This window comes from Vitis riparia, chromosome 4 (assembly GCF_004353265.1).
Source record: "Vitis riparia cultivar Riparia Gloire de Montpellier isolate 1030 chromosome 4, EGFV_Vit.rip_1.0, whole genome shotgun sequence".
Lineage (NCBI taxonomy): Eukaryota > Viridiplantae > Streptophyta > Magnoliopsida > Vitales > Vitaceae > Vitis > Vitis riparia.
The window spans coordinates 4727091-4745233 of record NC_048434.1 but is presented as its reverse complement, the minus strand read 5'-3'; the positions used below and the strand labels follow the sequence as shown (position 1 = coordinate 4745233).

Genomic DNA, 18143 nt, shown 5'->3' with positions numbered 1-18143 from the left:
AGTTTTACTCGATTAATCTTGTTATCTTTAAATTTAGAAGAGCAGGCAGCAAGTAGTGAGAAGGGAGAAGGTGGTCGGTCTCCCACTGAAATCATCATTGATTTAGGTGCTCAGAAGACCTGAAGTATTTTCCATGGGATCACAAAGAGTATTATTAAACTAGGCTAAGAAACCATCGCTAAGGTAATATTCATAGTACCTACAAAACAAAACTATATGGCACAAAAACTAATGCTCTTCTTCAGTTTCAATCAATCCTCCCAGGCAGCTTCAGTCTCTTGTGTTTTTGCAACTGGTGGCCAGATCTCTACTGCATTAACAGGAGAGCTTCACGGTTACGGCCCAGCAGACTTAGTACTGTTGCAGCAATGTGATGGCCGGTGAGCCCTGCAATAGCCAGCTGCTCCTCTGGTGATGCCTGTTCTATGTAGTTGTCGGGTAGAGCGATGGGTCGCCACTGCACAAGTTGGATTTGAAAATGCCCAGAAATGAAAACACGATTAGCGTTGGAATCTAAATCAAAACCAGAAAATTTTTTAGATTACATGCTAAGATTGCTTTGGTACTGTCACATTATTATACATTCCCACTCAATAAAAAGATGGTTTAGAGAAGTCTAGGAGCACATGCCACATGCAAACAACCAAACTTTATACAAATTATAAAATCTAATATTCAGACTGCATTATAACAAAATCTGGTTGCAAAGAACAGACAATAGTACCGAAAAGTGAGAAGACCTCGTATACCACAAACACCAAAATTCCTAGTAGATGACCACCACCGACTCCCTGTGGCATCATGGGAACCATTTCTGATGCTTTTTGCCCTCTCGTTTCCTTCCTGCATCCAATGGATACTTGGGGCACTTAACGAGTTCTTAGATTTTTTAATCATGTTTCATTTAAGGGACTTCATATCCTAAGGATTAAGGGCCACAAAAGGAGAGTCCAGCCACCTATTTTATTCTACATTCTGGGGCGGGCACCAGTTCAACTGACCAGGCTATTGGATGACAAAGAAAAAGCCCAGTTAGCCGCCAACTCAGTGCTGGTCACATGGCCTACAGCTTGGCCATGATTTGAATATGGGTCAGAGATACGGATTGAATCATTTTATTGGATCTGGTAAAAGAAATTTTAATGAAGAAGAAAAGGGAAAAGTGTCCACTACATGCAGGGTTGTGGCTCAAGACAAAGAGCAACAATATATAAAAGCAAAAATGAAGATTTGGCATCAAACTGAGCTTGGAGCACCCAAGTAAAGGAGTTCAAGGAAGAGCTCCTTTAGCTTGAGGATTGAATTAAATTTTGAAAAAGCTACATATCCCTTTCCTTCTGCACTACCCACATGAGGTAAAGGGGCGCTACTATCCAAAAATCTACCATCTACGCCTAAACCTGTAAACCAGTTTCCAGATAAGAGGCCCTCCACTTACAAGTAATACCCAGGTGATGCACGACAGAGATAAGAAAAACACAAAGTTCACTGGCTAAATCACAATGAAGAAGTTCATACATAGACTCTTCTTGATGAGTGCCCACCTGTTCATTAAGCATTTATCTCTAGCTATTGTCGTCCCTACAATAAATCCTGCTTTCAAAAGGGCACACAATCCCATTCCTTCTGCTTGAGAACCAACTTACACAAATGGAAGTAGTGGAACTACATGAAACAACCTGTCATAGCTCTTTCTCCATTTCCAGCACATCCTGCCCCTCCATAAAAATAAATATAGCATGCAGCTTTTCATATGAAAGTGCAACTGCATAGTCTGTGATTTGCTAGTGATGTAATTCTTAATAACCCCAATACAATAGATTTCCAGGAAAACCCCTCTTCAGACACATTGCCACATCATATCTCCTACCAAAACATCAACGTCTTATAGTTGCCTATACAATCATATTGCTAGCCATAATCCACCTCTGCAATCTCTCTTAGAGGCTAATCTCTAAATCCACTCCTCCTAAGGAGCTTGATTCATATACTTCAAAGGCCTAATACGAGGCCTCCAAAGTCATTTGGCAAGTAAATGGAATCCCAAAAAATGTTGACATTTAAAACTTTACCCAATTCACTAGATCATAAAAAATCCCTCTTAAATCAAAGAGAGATTAAAACTGGGAAGGCTTGTGAGACTTATTCATCAAAGCAAACCTTCCACCATCCCCACTTCCTCCTCCTTTTAGAAAGCTACAACCTCTTACCCACATCACCCCTTTTCCATTCTTTCACTAACCCATCCCAGTCATTCTCATACTAGTTACTTTTTAATGCATATCCCTTAATGATGACAACATATTTATGTGAGGATTCCCTTTTTATCCTATTAATCACCAACACATAAAAGACGAGAAAAAAAAAATTCACTCCCTTCGGTGCACAAAATCCAAATTGTCTACTTCAATCACAAAGTTGCATTAATTTGAAAGTCAGGTTCATATGAATGGAGTGAGATTTTGAATTGGCACATCTATGAATGGACTAAATATTAGGGTGTTCCAAATTCTCAATCAAAGAGAAGAACGTCCAACTTAAATATTAGGGTGTTCCAAATTCTCGATCAAAGAGAAGATCATCCAACTTTATAACAATTTCTATTCATATGGATGATGCCATATCTGACATTATGCATGGAGCTATTGGCTTATGGATCTGATTCACACAGTTCTACAATGACTTGCTCCTAGTATTTTCCATCCATATGACAGTCATCCTTTTTCCTCACTCCTAGAGAAGGAAAATCTACAAAACTTCTCAAGCTCAACTTGCTTGAGTTGATATTTTATACACAGACAGGATAGATTCAAGACTCATGGTTCTACAATAGAAAATGGTCTACGTATTCAGCCTGGTCAAAGTTACAAAGATGGGGAAATTAACTCTTTGCAACAACTCAGATTTGGAAAACAATAAAAAGAAAAAAAAGAACAGTTTTAAGCCCAGCATGGACATAAACTAATTGATAAATATATGTAGTGTTGTCTAAAGCAAAAGGCGATAAGACTCCTTTTAGCCTAAGGCGAAAAGTGAAAAACAAGGCGATAAAAAATATACATACATTTACCTATCAATATTCAACTAATATAAGTGTTGTCTTCAACAATCAACACTATTAATTTTTCATCACTCACGATGTCTTATAAAATTAACAAAATAGTAATAATTATTGAAAGTGTTAAATATTATACCCCATATTATAAAAAATATCATATTGTTTAAAGATATTCATCCTATCTAAATGTATATTCTAATTTTTCAAACTTCTAAAAAGCAAAATAAAAAACAAAATAAGAGATTGAACATTCTAGAGAAACTTTAGGCATCATCATCATAGTCATTATTAAAATTAAAATTAAAATTAAAATTGTCATTACTTCCATCAAGACTAGATTAATAACCCTCCATCTTATTATCTGTATGATTGATAATATGATATTTTATCTTATACTTTGTTTAATCCAATGTTAGATTGAATGAAATTATAATCTAAATATGTTTAATCTTAATTCATGGTCAAAGGCGAGGTCGCCTCTATGCCTTGTGCCTTATCCCAAGGTGATTGCCTACGCATTGCCTCTTTGAAGTTGCCTTGCCTAGGTCTTCAAAAGGTGACTTTTATCTACCCTGCCTAGCCTAATGGCCTAGGCAACCCAGGCGATCGCCTTTGATAACACCAAATATATGGTAAGATATGTTACCTTAATTCTTCCATCCAGCTTTCCATCAAGAGCAATGAATTGTGCAACATGGGATCCAAACCCTCCAACAGAGCCTTCCTCAACAGTAATTAAGAAGGCATGGTTTTCACAGAGCTCTCTAACAAGCTGGATGTCAAGAGGCTTGCAAAATCTCGCATCAGCAACAGTTACTCTAATTCCAAGCTCTGAAAGGAGCGACCAAGCCTTAAGGCAATTCTGAACCATAACTCCGTACCCAAGCAGAGCAACATCTTTACCCTCTATGAGGACTTTACCTTTTCCAATCTGTACTACAAGTAAAAACAATTGCATCAAAGAGGAGAAAAGTGAAAAATTAAATTCAGAACTGGCCAACAAAAGGTATAATTTCAAATTCAAATTTTACATGAGCATAAGGTAGGAAAAACAGAACAAATGACAAAAACAGCAGGAAATTAGCATAGATAATCTGGAAAGTAATTTCAGAATTTAAGACATTAATTATTAAAATTTCTCAAGATCAAAATTCATCAACCTTTTAGATGCACAACTTCTGACCTAGTTCAATCATACACCAATATGAACATTTACCTAACAAGAAATCAGGAGTAATTCAGTGAACTGACTTTTATTACAGCAATGCAGACATAAAAACAATGTCTGGACATAAATATCAACACATTACCAGAAGTTAACATGCGCAAAAGAAATAGAAAGGGCATAAAGGGATTACCTCAATGGGAATTCCATTCCATATAGAGTTACTCATTCCAGCAGTGGCGCCCCTAGGATATCGGAAGCAAATTGGTCTATCATCAACATGAGCTGCAGTGGCCACCATGTGCATGAGCTCATTTTCGTCAGATGGTGCCATGACAATCATGTTAGGTAAACAGGACATGAATGTTATGTCAAAAGCTCCACAGCGCGTGGGACCATCAGACCCTACCAGTCCTGCACTTGTAATGGCAAAACGAACAGGAATTCTCTGCCGATCCACATCATGAACTACCTAAAGTGACCATAAGAGAAAGATAAACAATTTAGACTGACCATGCTTCTATTACCCAATTTGGAAAGAATGTAATTAATTATTTAATGCAAAACAGAGTCTCATTCCATCCCATTCTACAAAAGTTGAAAAACATGAATTGATCTTGCTTAAAATTGCAATCTATTACAATTGTAAACCATCCATTTGTAGAGCACACTGAGAGGGAGAGTGTGTTCCATGTAGTCCTGAATACTTATCACTAAGTTGTACTAGGGCAAAGTGGATGACATGGTTAAAAAGGAATTATTCATCTTTTGTGAATAAGTAAAAATGAGATGAAAGCCACAATCAGATATTACTAAATTAAGAATTTTATCCAAACCTATCAAAAAATAAATAAATCTTATCCAAGTTCTTATGCTTGTAATTCATTTTTATTTGTATGTATATGTTTGTACATTAGAGAACAATAAATCCAATAAGTTAATGACATGCATGTATGCCCATTTGCATATCACCAAGGATTGAAATCTTAGTTTTTTGCACCGAAATATCGGATATCGGTGGTGTCCGAAATGATATTGGGCACCAATTATCGATCGACATGAATATCGGAAAAATTTTGACAAAATCTCCAAAAGATCGGCGATATATTGGTTAAAAGGCGATCTATTGGCAAAAAATCGAGCGTGGGGCGACACGTGGAGGCAGGCGAAGGAGAACACACAAAAAAAAAACTGCCGATTTTTTCAAGCTTTCCTCCCTGCATCGAACGATCAGATTTTTTGACGATCCAATGGCCCTAGCCCAGATTTCCTGATTTCCTGATTTTTTCAGTCAATGCTGCCTCCAACCCACTCCTTCAAATTTCAAATTTGCTGTTAGGCTTCAAATTTTGTTTACGCTGCTATTGGGATTCAAACCCAGGCCAAAAGGCTTGGGTTCAAGCCTGATTGCCACTAGGCCGAATTCCCACTCACTAATATATGATGATAATAAATTTGTTAAAGTTCATTATTAAAAATAAATACATAAATTTTAATTATTTTATTTAAATTTTATTTAATTAATTAATAAATGTATAAAAACCATCATTATAATTTTCTTAACAGATATTTTTTAATAACATTTATATGATAATTAAATATTAAAAAGTCATATATGCATCATCATTTATTTTACATTTGAATTAAATAAATTATAATTTTAATATTATATGTATCATCATTTATCTCATTAATCATATTTTAAAAAATTACTATCACTCCACTTTTAATTTTTTTATATTTATTATTTTAATTTTATTTAATTTTGAATTTTTTATTTCAAAATATTAAAAATATAAATTTATTCAAAAAATACTAAAAAATATATATATATAAAATTAAGTTATAATATTTTATAAATTAAAATTAATTTGATTAGATAAATAATAAATTATTAATACCGAAATATCCTTACTTACCGGTATTTTTCTCTTTAACCATACCTATGTCAATTACACTTAAAAAATAACTTTAACTTGTGTATTTTTATTTATTTTATCATTTTTTGGAGTTTCTCCAAATATTTACATGAATTTTGAATAATTTGTCTTATCGATATTTTTGTCAAAATATCCAGCGATATTTTTCAGGTAATTCCGATATATCTGTATTTACCAATATTTCAAACCTTGCATATCACATATTGAATTTTGAATAATTACAATATTTCTCATTTTCATTGGTTGTTACTTGCTTCACATATTTTCAAGTTGGACACACTCTACAATAATAAGACCAATTTGAAATCAACAGTGATTGAATAGAGTAGAAAAGGATTGGAAAGTGTGTGTGTGCGCGCACACGTGTATGTGTGTGTGTGTGAGAGAGAGAGAGAACCTGATCATAAGCTCTCTGTAGGAAGGTAGATGGGATTATGCAAAATGGTTTCAATCCCCCACAAGCCAAACCAGCAGAAAATGTAACTGCATGTTGCTCCGCCATTCCCACATCAAAAAATTTATAAGGAAATTTTTCCTGAAATAGTTGAAGTGGTGGTTCCATTCCCATTCCTGCATGAACCACCACAATGTCTTTGTCCTTTTCTGCCTCATTAACCAAAGCCTCCACAAAGCAATCACTATACATTCTCGGGAGAGGATATGGTGATAATTCAGAGGCGTAGAAACCTGCATTATTATTTAAAAGGGAAAATGAGGGCAACAAAGAGCAAACTAAGATGTGGTTCCTTCCTTGAATTCTAAATAATTAAATAACTGAAAACCACCCATACAACAGTTTAATGGTGACAATTCATATGGATAGGGGAAGATGGAGGTGTTTTAGGAGAGCCCAGTGAAGCAAACTTGCTAACTTTGTAAACTATGCCTGAGCTCTGTTTCTTAGGCTTGTCATATCTCCAGGCCAGAACCATTAGACCAAACTGAGCTAGACCAAGCTTGATTCATTTAGATTTCAGTCAATATCCAAGTTTTCAAGGGTTTCTGTGGAAGTCTCAAGAAAGGAATAAAGATCAGAGGAAAAAGGGGAAAATAGTAGTGAACATACCTTTCAGATGTCCATTTGAAATCATACTCTTTTGGCTAGCTTCTACTCCCTGGTATTCCTTTGTTATTACATGAACCAACACAGGACCAGTTGGATCCAAAGATGCCACCCCTTGTAAAACAGAAATGAGATCTTCAATGTTGTGTCCATCAACAGGACCAATGTAATATAGACCAAGCTCTTCAAAGAGTGTTGCTCCCAGTGGACCCACCATACCACGGGCATACTCATCTACTTTAGCAGCCAGCTCATGCATGCCCTTACCAATTCTCTTGGTAACACCCTGAAAACAGAAGCCAAGAATATTATGGTAATGAACACATGTACTTTAGCAGCCAGCTCATGATACAAATAACACATGTAAAGAACACAATAAATAAAATTAGATCAGGCCGATCACTGTACCAGAATTCTTTAAAATTTTGAATAGAACCCAAATTATACACAAGTGCCTCTTGCAGCTGATGTAACATGAATTCATGACTCATAATAAAACAATTTGTGGAATTATCCTTCAAATCCAGAATCAGCAAATCAGTTCTGAAGTCCTGAAAGTTTGTGTTTACTTTCCAATATTTTCTCAAATCCTAATTTTTGCTAGTGGCTCCCCTTGAGGCTTGCCTCAAGTGGTAAGAGGTAGGGGTGGATTATGGGAGGTTCCAAGTTTGAGTTCCAGTGGTGACCAAAAAATTAAAAGTTTAACTATTAAAAAAAATTATTGTCAGTGGTGAATATTCCAGAATACCAAATTGTACTTATGAAACTAACTCGACACAACAATCTGTGGAATGCTACCCAGTGAGTGTCCTGTTGATCAGATACCAAGATCTTACAACCACAAACACCATGCACATCCCAAAAAAAGCCTATAATCATGCTAGAGTCATTCCATGTCCAACAATTTACCCTTATTCTCGAAAAGACAGCACCAAATAGATTTACTTGATCTAATCGAAAGGAATATCAGAGGAATGCATACCTTAGCAGCTTCTCTAAATTTTCGGAAGGATTTACTTGACTGGAGCTTGGTTAGAGTACTAGATAAAGCGTTAATTGGTGTAGCCTGACCATCTTCGAGCTTTGGGTGTAAAGAATGACGACTGTCATTTAATATTACTACCATATTTGAGTCCAAATAACCTGCATTGCCCATTGCCTCATAAACCTGACCAGCCATAGTTGTTCCATTGCCAATCACCGTAACTATACGTTCCCGTTTCCCTTTCAAATCTCGAGCAACCGCCATGCCTGAAATGAGAACAGTTAACTATGCTAGAAAATTCATTTCTCAGGCCTAAAGATGGAAGTGAAACACAGCCAGGAGAATTTTTCTAAATTTTCAATTGGAGCCAGTAATAAATGAGCTGAAAAATCAAATCATCCAACTCATATGCAAGTAATTATAATAAATTATGACTAGAAATGTACATAGATAGAAAGTGTGCAGATGATGTGTGACTGTAAATTAGAAACAAGGAAATTTTTTCGAGGAAAGCAAGCATGAGTTCTCAAAACTGGTCAATTTTCCCAAAGTAATGGCCAAATAAGAAGGAAAAATAGAGAAATCCTACCAAGCCCAGCAGAAATACTGCTGCATCCATGCCCTGCACCAAATGGGTCATATTCACTCTCAGAACGAGATGTAAAACCTGAAAGACCACCCCTTTCTCTCAGTGTATGCATAAGGGCCCGCCTTCCAGTGAGAATTTTATGTGCATATGTCTGTTGCAATAAATAGAAGGAATTAATCTGCTACAGATTGAATTTTCAGTAGAGACAATCATAGTGATCCAAGTGTTAAGCTACAAACTGAACCAAAAGTTTAAGTTATTAGGGTAATGAGCCAACAATGTTTATTAAACCTAACACCCCACCTCAAAAGTAAGAAAAGGGGGAAATAAACATTGGTGAGGTTCAAACTCTTGACCTCCCCCATAAACCAAGACTTTGAAACCATGTTAAGCTACCAATTAACCCAAAAGCTTAAGTTGTCACCTAATGGGCTAACAATATATATATCAAGCCAACTTGGACTGAAGTCCTAATATAGAGAGGTATTAATTAAAATCTTACCACTTCCCCCACATCCCAAAGTATCTTGTCCATTGGAGCATGGAAAATGTAGTGAATTGCAACAGTCAGCTCCACCACTGCCAGACTGGCTTTAAAAGGTTTTTGCATTTTTGACATGATACAAAACAACTCTACACGGATTTCATCAGCTAATTGTTTCAGCTCCTGCACAGACCCAGTTAATAGAGAAAATGTCACTACAAAATGCACAATGAGTATAAAATTCAAGAAGGAAAAAAATAATATGGGAAAGCTCATAATTTGACCTTAGGAGTCAAATTCTTCAAGCACATAGGGTTTTCGACCATGTCAAGCATGGGGGTTGGGATTCTGTCCCAGAAGAAATCACCAAAGTCAGGTAGAGAACATATTTGACCAACATACCTCTGCATCAGGAAAAATCGTATTTACACACCCATTAAACAACTGATTATTAAGAGTATTCAACCACAAGCTTAAGGATTTTCAACAATCGAGATTCATAAAATGCAGATAAAAGAGAGGAGCACAAATATTTCTTTCATGAGACATGATGTAGAATCATAGATCAACCCTTGCAAGCCTTGTTATTTCCATGACTAGGTTTTTTCATTACATGGTTGAAGAGCTTCAAAATTGGCTATATTCAGAATCAGAAAGAAAGGTTCTCAACCATTCATATAAAATCCCATTAAAGTGTTATACAAAACAGAGCATTGAATTGACAATCAAGATCATTTTCAAATGAATATGCTGGGTAAAATGGAAGCAAGTCATGTGGGATGCTTGGGCTGACTCAAACTTTTAACACTCTGGAAGCAAAAACATTTGAAATTCAAGGATATTTAATACCAAAATATCAAGTCAGGGCATTCTAGGTTTCATACCTTGATTTTTGACTTTAAGCACTCTACTTCACCATCCAACTCCCCCTAATAGATGATCAAACCAAGAGATACCAAACATGGCCATTCCCTATCATCTCTTAGTCGTCAGTCTCATTTCCTTGCTTCTACTCCCAGTTTTACAAAAAAAAAACTCCATATATTAAGTTTTATTTCTAACTATTCCAGAATTTTTTCTGTAAGCATCTTCCAATAGGTCTAGCTTAGTAGTCACACCTATTCTAATTTGATCAACTAAAACCATGCCATCTGAAATCCAACATACACCAGGGAAAGATGGAAACTTTCCTTGAAGACACAACCAATTTATCCATAACCAATGGAAAAGGTTTATCTAGATGAACCAAATGGTCGACTCAAAAAGATCTTTCTTAGTACATTTGGTTTGCTTATGAAAAGTTCACTTGATAAGATCAGAGTATGTGTGAACTATAAGAGATACAATAAAATCTAAAAAACTAAAGATGGCTGCAGTGGATAAAAAAATTGCTGTGTCCCGACACCCTGTATGTCCACTGTGTCAAACCTAGGTCCACGCAGAACATGTGCCTGTTAAAAAATAATTATTTCAGATTCTAGATATATCCGATATCCAAAGCGTGTCCAACATGTGTTTGAGACTGACCCGAATCCTCTACAGAAGCAACCATGCTACCTACTTAATGATGCAGATGGAGAAAAGGAAACAAGACATGGATTTTTGTATCTTTTCTTTTCCCAAAACTACTTTTGGTGATTGAAGAAAGAAACATCTTTTCGTTCCATTTCCTAATTTCTGGCATATCCTCTAAAAATCCACTTCCATGTATTGGACTTAAATTTAAACACGCCCCTTCCCTGCTCTTTCCAAGAATCTTTCTAGGGGAATGGAATCATGCAATAAAAGATTACTATCAATTAAGCTGGTACAGCCACTACGTCTATTGTAGTACTACTTAAATTTAAACATCACCCTTCCTTATCACAAAAAACATCTTTGGTGTCTTCCAATTTATTAAGGGGACAAATCAATTTGGAACAACAATTCCAACACCAAACAATTAATTGGAAGATCCCAAATATCTTCCCAATAACCCCCCTCCCTAACCAAATTCATATATCTCAAGAAAAATAGTTTGAACATCATGGAAAATTTTCACCATGATCACCAACTCAACAGGCTTCTCACGATGAAAACTAATTTGGCAGTTTAATAAGAAGATTTTTTTTTTTTCATGTCAGAATATAGTATATACCAAAATATGCAAGCTACAACAATAAGAAAAATCAAAATCAAAATAAGCAGTCATTGCTGATGAATTCTAACAGTGCTAATATCCTCCTATACATTTATGATCAATAATTTCCAGATGATTAGTCAGCCACTTTTCAATACAAAGGCCTTCATCACATTTGCTGATGTGAATAGAAATGACAGGAAACAGAGGGAAAATTATGAATACCTTGGAGGAGTTGGTGGAAGATGAACATGGGTATAAGTTCATTCTCGAAGAATCCAATTTGGGAGGAAAATTAAAGCTTGAGAACTTCGTTTTCGGATGTAAACCCCTACATTTTTCTTGGAAATGGGCAGTCACTTCAAACGGGTACTGAGCACAAGCAGTACCCATCAAGGAAAAACAGAAACCCAACTCTCCAAAATCGATTCGTTTCAAGGAAAAGTCACCAAATTTCAAAATTAAAACAAAAACACAAATAATAATAATAATTATTCAATCAAGAACAGAAGGGTAGACTATGGGCGCCAATGTGGTAGAAATGTTGAATTACAAAGGGAAAATTGTATATATATGGCGGATAATTCAAAGGAATCTTGCAAAAGAGAGGACTAGAGAAGCGAAACTGATGAAAACCCAAAACCAGAAAAGGCTGGTGGAATTCACAGAAAATCCGGGTGGCGGTGTCTGAATAGACTGAATTGCAGCACAGAGGACAAATATAGCATAACTTTCTATGTTCGGTTGTTTGTGGGCCGCATCTGGGCTTAAGGCCCATGGCCCAGTTTAAGTTTGCTTTTTTCACACCCCATTTCTCTTCACATTTTTTTATTTTTAAAAAATAAAAACCCAATTTAATTTTTTTACTAATAAAAATACATTTTTATAAAAAAAAAAATCTTTCTAAAATGGATTATTTAAGATTTGAGTATAGTTTTAGATCAATCAATCTTGATTTAAAATATAAATTTATATATTAAATTGGTATTAAATTAAAATATATATGAGAAAAAAAGTATAAAAAAAAATGTATGAAATACCCTTTTCATAAATCATGGTGTTTGAGCTTTTCCATCTTGGTACAAACCAAAATAAATGCTATTTACAATTTTCCGTCTTTTCATCTTTGTTAAAATTCACATTAAATGTAAATTCACAATAATCTTTATCTATTTCTTAAAATTATTCAAGTTGATGCAAAAGCTTTATCTTTATTCCAAATTAATATTTTTTTTTTATAAATGGATTGTTTAACATTTTTAGAGATGACAATTAGACAAGTTTTTTCAGGTGCTCGTTTGTCCATCCCTAATGGAATGAGTTTTAAACTTAAATAAACGGGATACATAGGTGTGGGTATTGTCTTACCTTGCCTGTATTATATGTAAAATTTAATTTCAAAAAATAATTTAATTTAATTTTTATTTTTCATATATATATATTATAATATTTTATTTATTTATAAAATATATATTTATTTTAATGTAATTAAAAATAATTTATTTTTAAAAAAAAAGCCTCCGTCCATCCCTTTAACTTTATTTACCTTTTTTTTTTTTTTTTTAATAGAATGAGGATGATAAATATTTTGAATAAACATGATAGAGTTGGATAGGGTCAACCCATCCCCAACCCGCCCTATTGTCATCTCTAAACATTTTGGTATAAGTTTTGGATTAATATTACTTCAAAATAAAATTTTATATATGAAGTAGAAATTCACATCAAATGTAAATGCACAATATTCTGCATGTGTTTATATATAAAATTTGAATTTGCATTCCTATATAAATAAAAAGGTTAACATTGGTCAATATACTACACAAATATAACATATTCTATTTGTTATAAATCATATGAATAATCATAATAATTTGATTTCATCTCAAAATCAAGTTTGGAAAGAAAGTGAGTGTATGTTTAGATATAATTTTTTTTTATATTTTTAAAAATAGAAAATGATGATAATTCCTCTTTAAAATAGAAGAATCTTTGTATCTTAAAAAGGTAATGACTTTAAAAGTATGTTTCAAAAAATACATTTGAAAAAAACATAAAAAATATACTGATTATAAAAATTAATCTTAAGGACATAAAATAAGTTCATAGATTCTGTACAAAAATTATTGTTTATTTTCTATTTTTAAAAATAAAAACACATGTAATTATTTTGTTGATATTAATAAAACCTATTAATTATATTAGTTGATATCAACATATTATTTTTAGTTATTTTGTTTTTTTTTATCCATTCAAAAAACAAAAATCATCTAAGTGAATTTACCTCAAATTTTTTTTTTGTAATAAAAAATAATTTTTTTAAAAATTGATATTTAAACAAATTATTTTAAAAAATATTTTTTAGCTGTTTAGTTTTTATAGAGTATTTTAAGTAATAATTAAAAATATAGAGAATATTTTTTAATATTTTATAATAAGTGTGAATACCTTTATGAAAAATAAGCTAGGAAAATCATTTTTCATATTGAAGTTTTAATAAGATTTTAATTTACTCTTTAGCACTTCATATTAACATTTTGAAAGAGACTAAGGGGAAGCTGCTTGGGAGGTAAGAGAACGAGGGTCTGGCAGTTGTTTTTCGGTTGACGTATCCGAATTTCGAAGCATTATTCCCGCTCACCATTAACCGTCTCTGCCCGCCAAAACGTTGTCGTTTCAACTCCTCTAAGGGACAAACGACTACATTTCAGTTTCCCCGTTCTCCGTTTCTACCTGCCCGCAGCCACAAGGATGCCGTTTCAGCAGCATTATGCCGCCGTCGATCCTCCAACATTTGAGGAGGAACGTTAAAAAATGGAGGGCTACTAAAATTGTCTGCAACTACAATGAAAGCGCTCTTCTTCCTCCCGAAGCCTCGCTTTCTTCTCTCTCTCACTTCCCTCTTCCACACCAACCCTAACCCTAACCTTAATTTTCAAAGACCACCATTTCACAAGCTCATCAATAGGCTTCCATCATGTCGCCATTGGGACCTGCCAATCCCCACTCCCAAACAATCCCTAAACCCTAACCCTAACCCTAATTTTTCTCAGTCTGACTTCTCCACCATTTGCGCTCTCCTCACTGACCCCGCTCTCTCTTCCGGTGCGCCTCTCGAAGATGCTTTGAACCGGACAGGAATTAAGCCTTGTTCGGGTCTGTTGCAAGCCATTTTCAGCCATTTTGATGCATCTCCCAAGCCTTTGTTCACTCTCTTTCGCTGGGCTGTGAAGCAGCCTGGGTTTGAATCCTCTGTGACTCTCTTCAACTCCATGATCGATGTGCTTGCGAAATCGCGGGCTTTCGATTCCGCGTGGTTACTGGTGCTTGACCATATAGAGGGTGGAGAGGAACCTGAATTGGTTTCGAGCAATACATTTGCAGTACTGATAAGGCGGTATGCTCGCGCAGGTAATGCATGAAACTCGTGATTTGAACATTAGAAAGAGTATGTAATTTGTAATTCTGGAACAGCATTTGATCAATATTTGAGGAAATATTGGTGAAATTTCTGGGAAATTTGGAATTCAAATTAGAAAAACAGGTCATTTAAAACTTTTTCATGATCTTGGCTGAAAATTCCGATAAAATAATCTTAAAATTGGTGAAACATTACCAGTTGAGATAATTAAGTTTTCGTTTGTTCAAAAATTTCAGACAATTATTTATCGTCTGACAAACATGGAGTTTGTCTGAGATTCTATGTTCAGAATTGAAGTCATTTGAGCTTCTTTTAGGTTTTGTAATCTTTGGGGGTTTACATGTGCAGGTATGACCTTATCTGCCATTCGGACATTTGAATTTGCATTTAGTTTAGATTCGATTAGGGACCGAGATCCAGAATGGAGTTTGTTTGGGATTCTATTGGATTCTCTCTGTAAGGAAGGGCATGTTAGAGTAGCTTCTGAATATTTTGATCAACAAAGAGGACTGAACCAGAGTTGGGTTCCTTCAATTCGAGTATATAATGTATTATTGAATGGTTGGTTTCGATCAAGGAAGCTCAAGCGTGCAGAGCAGCTTTGGAGAACGATGAAAAGGGAGAATGCGAAACCGACTGTTGTAACATATGGTACCCTTGTTGAAGGGTATTGCCGGATGCGACGTTCTGAGAAGGCAATTGAATTAGTGGGTGAGATGAGGGGGGAAGGAATTGAGCCAAATGCAATTGTATATAATCCAATAATTGATTCATTAGCAGAAGCAGGGAGGTTTAAGGAGGCAATGGGGATGATGGAACGATGTTTGGTTTCAGAGACAGGTCCCACTATTTCAACATACAATTCTTTAGTGAAGGGTTTTTGCAAGGCAGGAGATCTAGTAGGTGCGAGTAAGGTACTCAAGATGATGATTAGTAGGGGTTTTGACCCAACTCTGACAACTTATAATTACTTTTTTCGGTACTTCTCAAGACGTGGGAAAACTGAAGAGGGGATGAACCTTTATACCAAGATGATTGAATCTGGACATACCCCAGATCAGCTCACTTACCATCTGTTGATTAAGATGATGTGTGAGGAGGAAAGATTGGACTTGGCAGTGCAAGTTAGCAAGGAAATGAGAGCTAGGGGATGCGATTTGGACTTGGCTACAAGCACCATGCTGGTCCATTTACTGTGCAAAATGCATAGACTGGAAGAGGCTTTTGCAGAGTTTGAGGACATGATTCGAAGAGGAATTGTTCCTCAGTACCTTACTTTTGAGAGAATGAATAATGCACTAAGAAAACGAGGATTGACTGAAATGGCACGGAAATTATGTGATATGATGGCATCTGTCCCTCATTCATCAAAGTTACCAAATACATATTCTGGAGATGGAGATGCAGATGCATCACGGGCAAGGAAAACAAGTATAATACAGAGGGCCGAAGCAATGTCTGATATTTTGAAGACTTGTAATGATCCGAGAGAACTTGTTAAACGTAGAAGTTCATTTGAAAATACTGTATCAGTTGCAGACCAGTTGATAGAGGATATCAAGAGAAGAGCTAACAAGACATGAGGCTTTTTTTAAGCCTCTAGAGTTCAACATCCACATGAAAGGACTCTTTATATGCCTTTTCAAATTGGGTGACTTTAGTCAGTCACCTGTAGTTTGGTTTTGGAGAGCTTTATATGTTGTAACTTGTGTCAGACTATGCAATGCTGAATGCTTCTGAAAGTTCCAATTTTTTTTTATATATGCATAGAATCTGATGGAAATTCGTGTTGCAAGAAAGTGAGTATTAGTATGAGAAGACATCAGCAAGTGCAAAACTAGGCTTGTTCTGGATAAAAAGAAAGAATCAATGGAGTGTGAGGGTGGAAGTTGGAGGATACAAAGAAGCCATGAAGGTTGAACTCTAAATGTTTTAGGATTTGGGATTTGCTTTGGGGGAACTTTTTAGACTGCAACCATCTCCATTCATTTCTTTTTATGAGTTTCAACAAATAACAGTGAATTTCTTGTGGAGGCCTGGTTCTGTAATCTTTCAATTTTGTCTAAGGGAAGACACAAACCATGTTAAACGGTCCCCTGATTGCAAGTGAAATTGTTCACTGTTCTTTTTCCCCTTCTATTTGTATCTCTTTTGGTCGGGTGTTATGATGTTCAATTACTTATTGGAAGCTATTATTGATTTATTTATCTTAAGCTTCTTTGCATTAGCAGTCATTCTCCATTCTGCAATTATCATTCGTGTTTTAATTTCTGGATGTTTTTCAGACATCTTTTTGCCTTTTGTCACTATAATTTGTACACCTTTTTACATCTTTTCATACAATTGATTATTCTTCATGTTTTAAAAAGATTCAATCCGCAGTGTTAGTTGTTTGGCTCATCACTTCAGATAAGGATTTGACATTTCCTTTTCAAATAAAATATATATAGTAGTTAGGAGGATCATTTAGGTACCCTGAATCAGCTCTCCTTATCCAACTAAAAATCTGCAGAAGAAAGCATTTTATGCCTTAATGGCATGGAGTTTTGTAGAAGTTTCTTCATTAAACTAACATTATGAGGCACCAATCACACACACATAGCTTTGGAATGGCTAGTAGGTAACAAGATGTCAAGAATTACAATTCCTTGTCCAGTGCTCGAGGGGATGTGATTCTGAGAATACCAGAAAACAAGGAAGTTGCTTGAAAGATATGGTTTAAAAAGTCAGGTTGAAATTAGTGAAAGAAATAGTATAGAATATGTACTAGGTGTCTTTATTTTATCCATGACTTGGTAAAATATAACCTCTTGTGTGAGATACTTTAGATTTAACTATTCTTCTAGGGTTCTTAACCATATCTAGTTACAGTACAATTTTTAATGCTGCAGGCATGCAACAAAAAAAGACAAACTTGTTAAGGAGGAGGCAACTTCCTGGGAAGCAGAAGAATACCTACTCATCCTTGGTTCTAAGTGGCTGATGAATTATTGGTGGCCCTGTCATCAGCCCCTCTTGATGCCCATCATGCTGAAGTAGCAACTAGTGCTCAAGCCAAGTGTTACAGGTGCACTTTGTTCTCATACTCCCTTACTAGAGTAGCCTATGTACGGACCATCTCTTTCATGTGACAGTGAGCTCAATATAAAGGTAATTTTGCTGATATAATTTAATACTAGGTTCATCCAGCTGACCTGTCCTCAAATGTATGAATGATTACCTAATTTTCTGTCACATCTCCTGCGAACCACCCAGTTCCTTTTCTAGGAACCTAGAAAAAAATGACACACCAATCAGTTGTGTATGAGGGCACAATGGA

The 18143-nt window shown here is 35.2% G+C and overlaps 2 protein-coding genes across 3 annotated transcripts; one reads left to right on the top strand and one right to left on the bottom strand.

Moving 5' to 3' along the window:
• Positions 1-53: 53 nt before the first annotated feature.
• Positions 54-12083, bottom strand: LOC117913507 (probable 1-deoxy-D-xylulose-5-phosphate synthase, chloroplastic). 2 transcript variants are annotated; one of them, XM_034828500.1, is made up of 10 exons: positions 11629-12083; positions 9569-9688; positions 9303-9467; positions 8801-8951; positions 8209-8477; positions 7230-7512; positions 6561-6850; positions 4417-4695; positions 3705-3989; positions 54-457 (listed from the first exon to the last, which is right to left on the bottom strand). In XM_034828500.1, the coding sequence occupies exons 1-10, from the start codon at positions 11794-11796 to the stop codon at positions 308-310; spliced, it is 2160 nt and encodes a 719-aa protein (XP_034684391.1). In that variant the 5' UTR covers positions 11797-12083; the 3' UTR covers positions 54-307. The 2 variants fall into 2 exon arrangements, with proteins under 2 accessions (XP_034684391.1, XP_034684392.1); XM_034828501.1 differs by lacking the exon at positions 9569-9688.
• Positions 12084-14055: 1972 nt separating this feature from the next.
• LOC117912243 (pentatricopeptide repeat-containing protein At5g11310, mitochondrial) lies at positions 14056-17054 on the top strand. The gene is made up of 2 exons (XM_034826756.1): positions 14056-14814; positions 15173-17054. Exons 1-2 carry the CDS (start codon positions 14250-14252, stop codon positions 16405-16407), a joined length of 1800 nt encoding a protein of 599 aa, XP_034682647.1. The 5' UTR covers positions 14056-14249; the 3' UTR covers positions 16408-17054.
• The last annotated feature ends 1089 nt before the right edge of the window (positions 17055-18143 follow it).

What these genes read in the sequence shown, in the direction of transcription:
- LOC117913507 (XM_034828500.1), bottom strand. Translation starts at nt 11,796, where the DNA reads ATGGGTACTGCTTGTGCTCAGTACCCGTTTGAAGTGACTGCCCATTTC. An exon ending in TTTGGGATGTGGGGGAAGTG is followed by an intron (nt 8,952 to 9,302) that starts GTAAGATTTTAA and finishes TTATTGCAACAG; the next exon opens with ACATATGCACATAAAATTCT. An exon ending in TTCAAATGGACATCTGAAAG is followed by an intron (nt 6,851 to 7,229) that starts GTATGTTCACTA and finishes ATAATAATGCAG; the next exon opens with GTTTCTACGCCTCTGAATTA.
- LOC117912243 (XM_034826756.1), top strand. Translation starts at nt 14,250, where the DNA reads ATGAAAGCGCTCTTCTTCCTCCCGAAGCCTCGCTTTCTTCTCTCTCTC. An exon ending in AAGGCGGTATGCTCGCGCAG is followed by an intron (nt 14,815 to 15,172) that starts GTAATGCATGAA and finishes TTACATGTGCAG; the next exon opens with GTATGACCTTATCTGCCATT.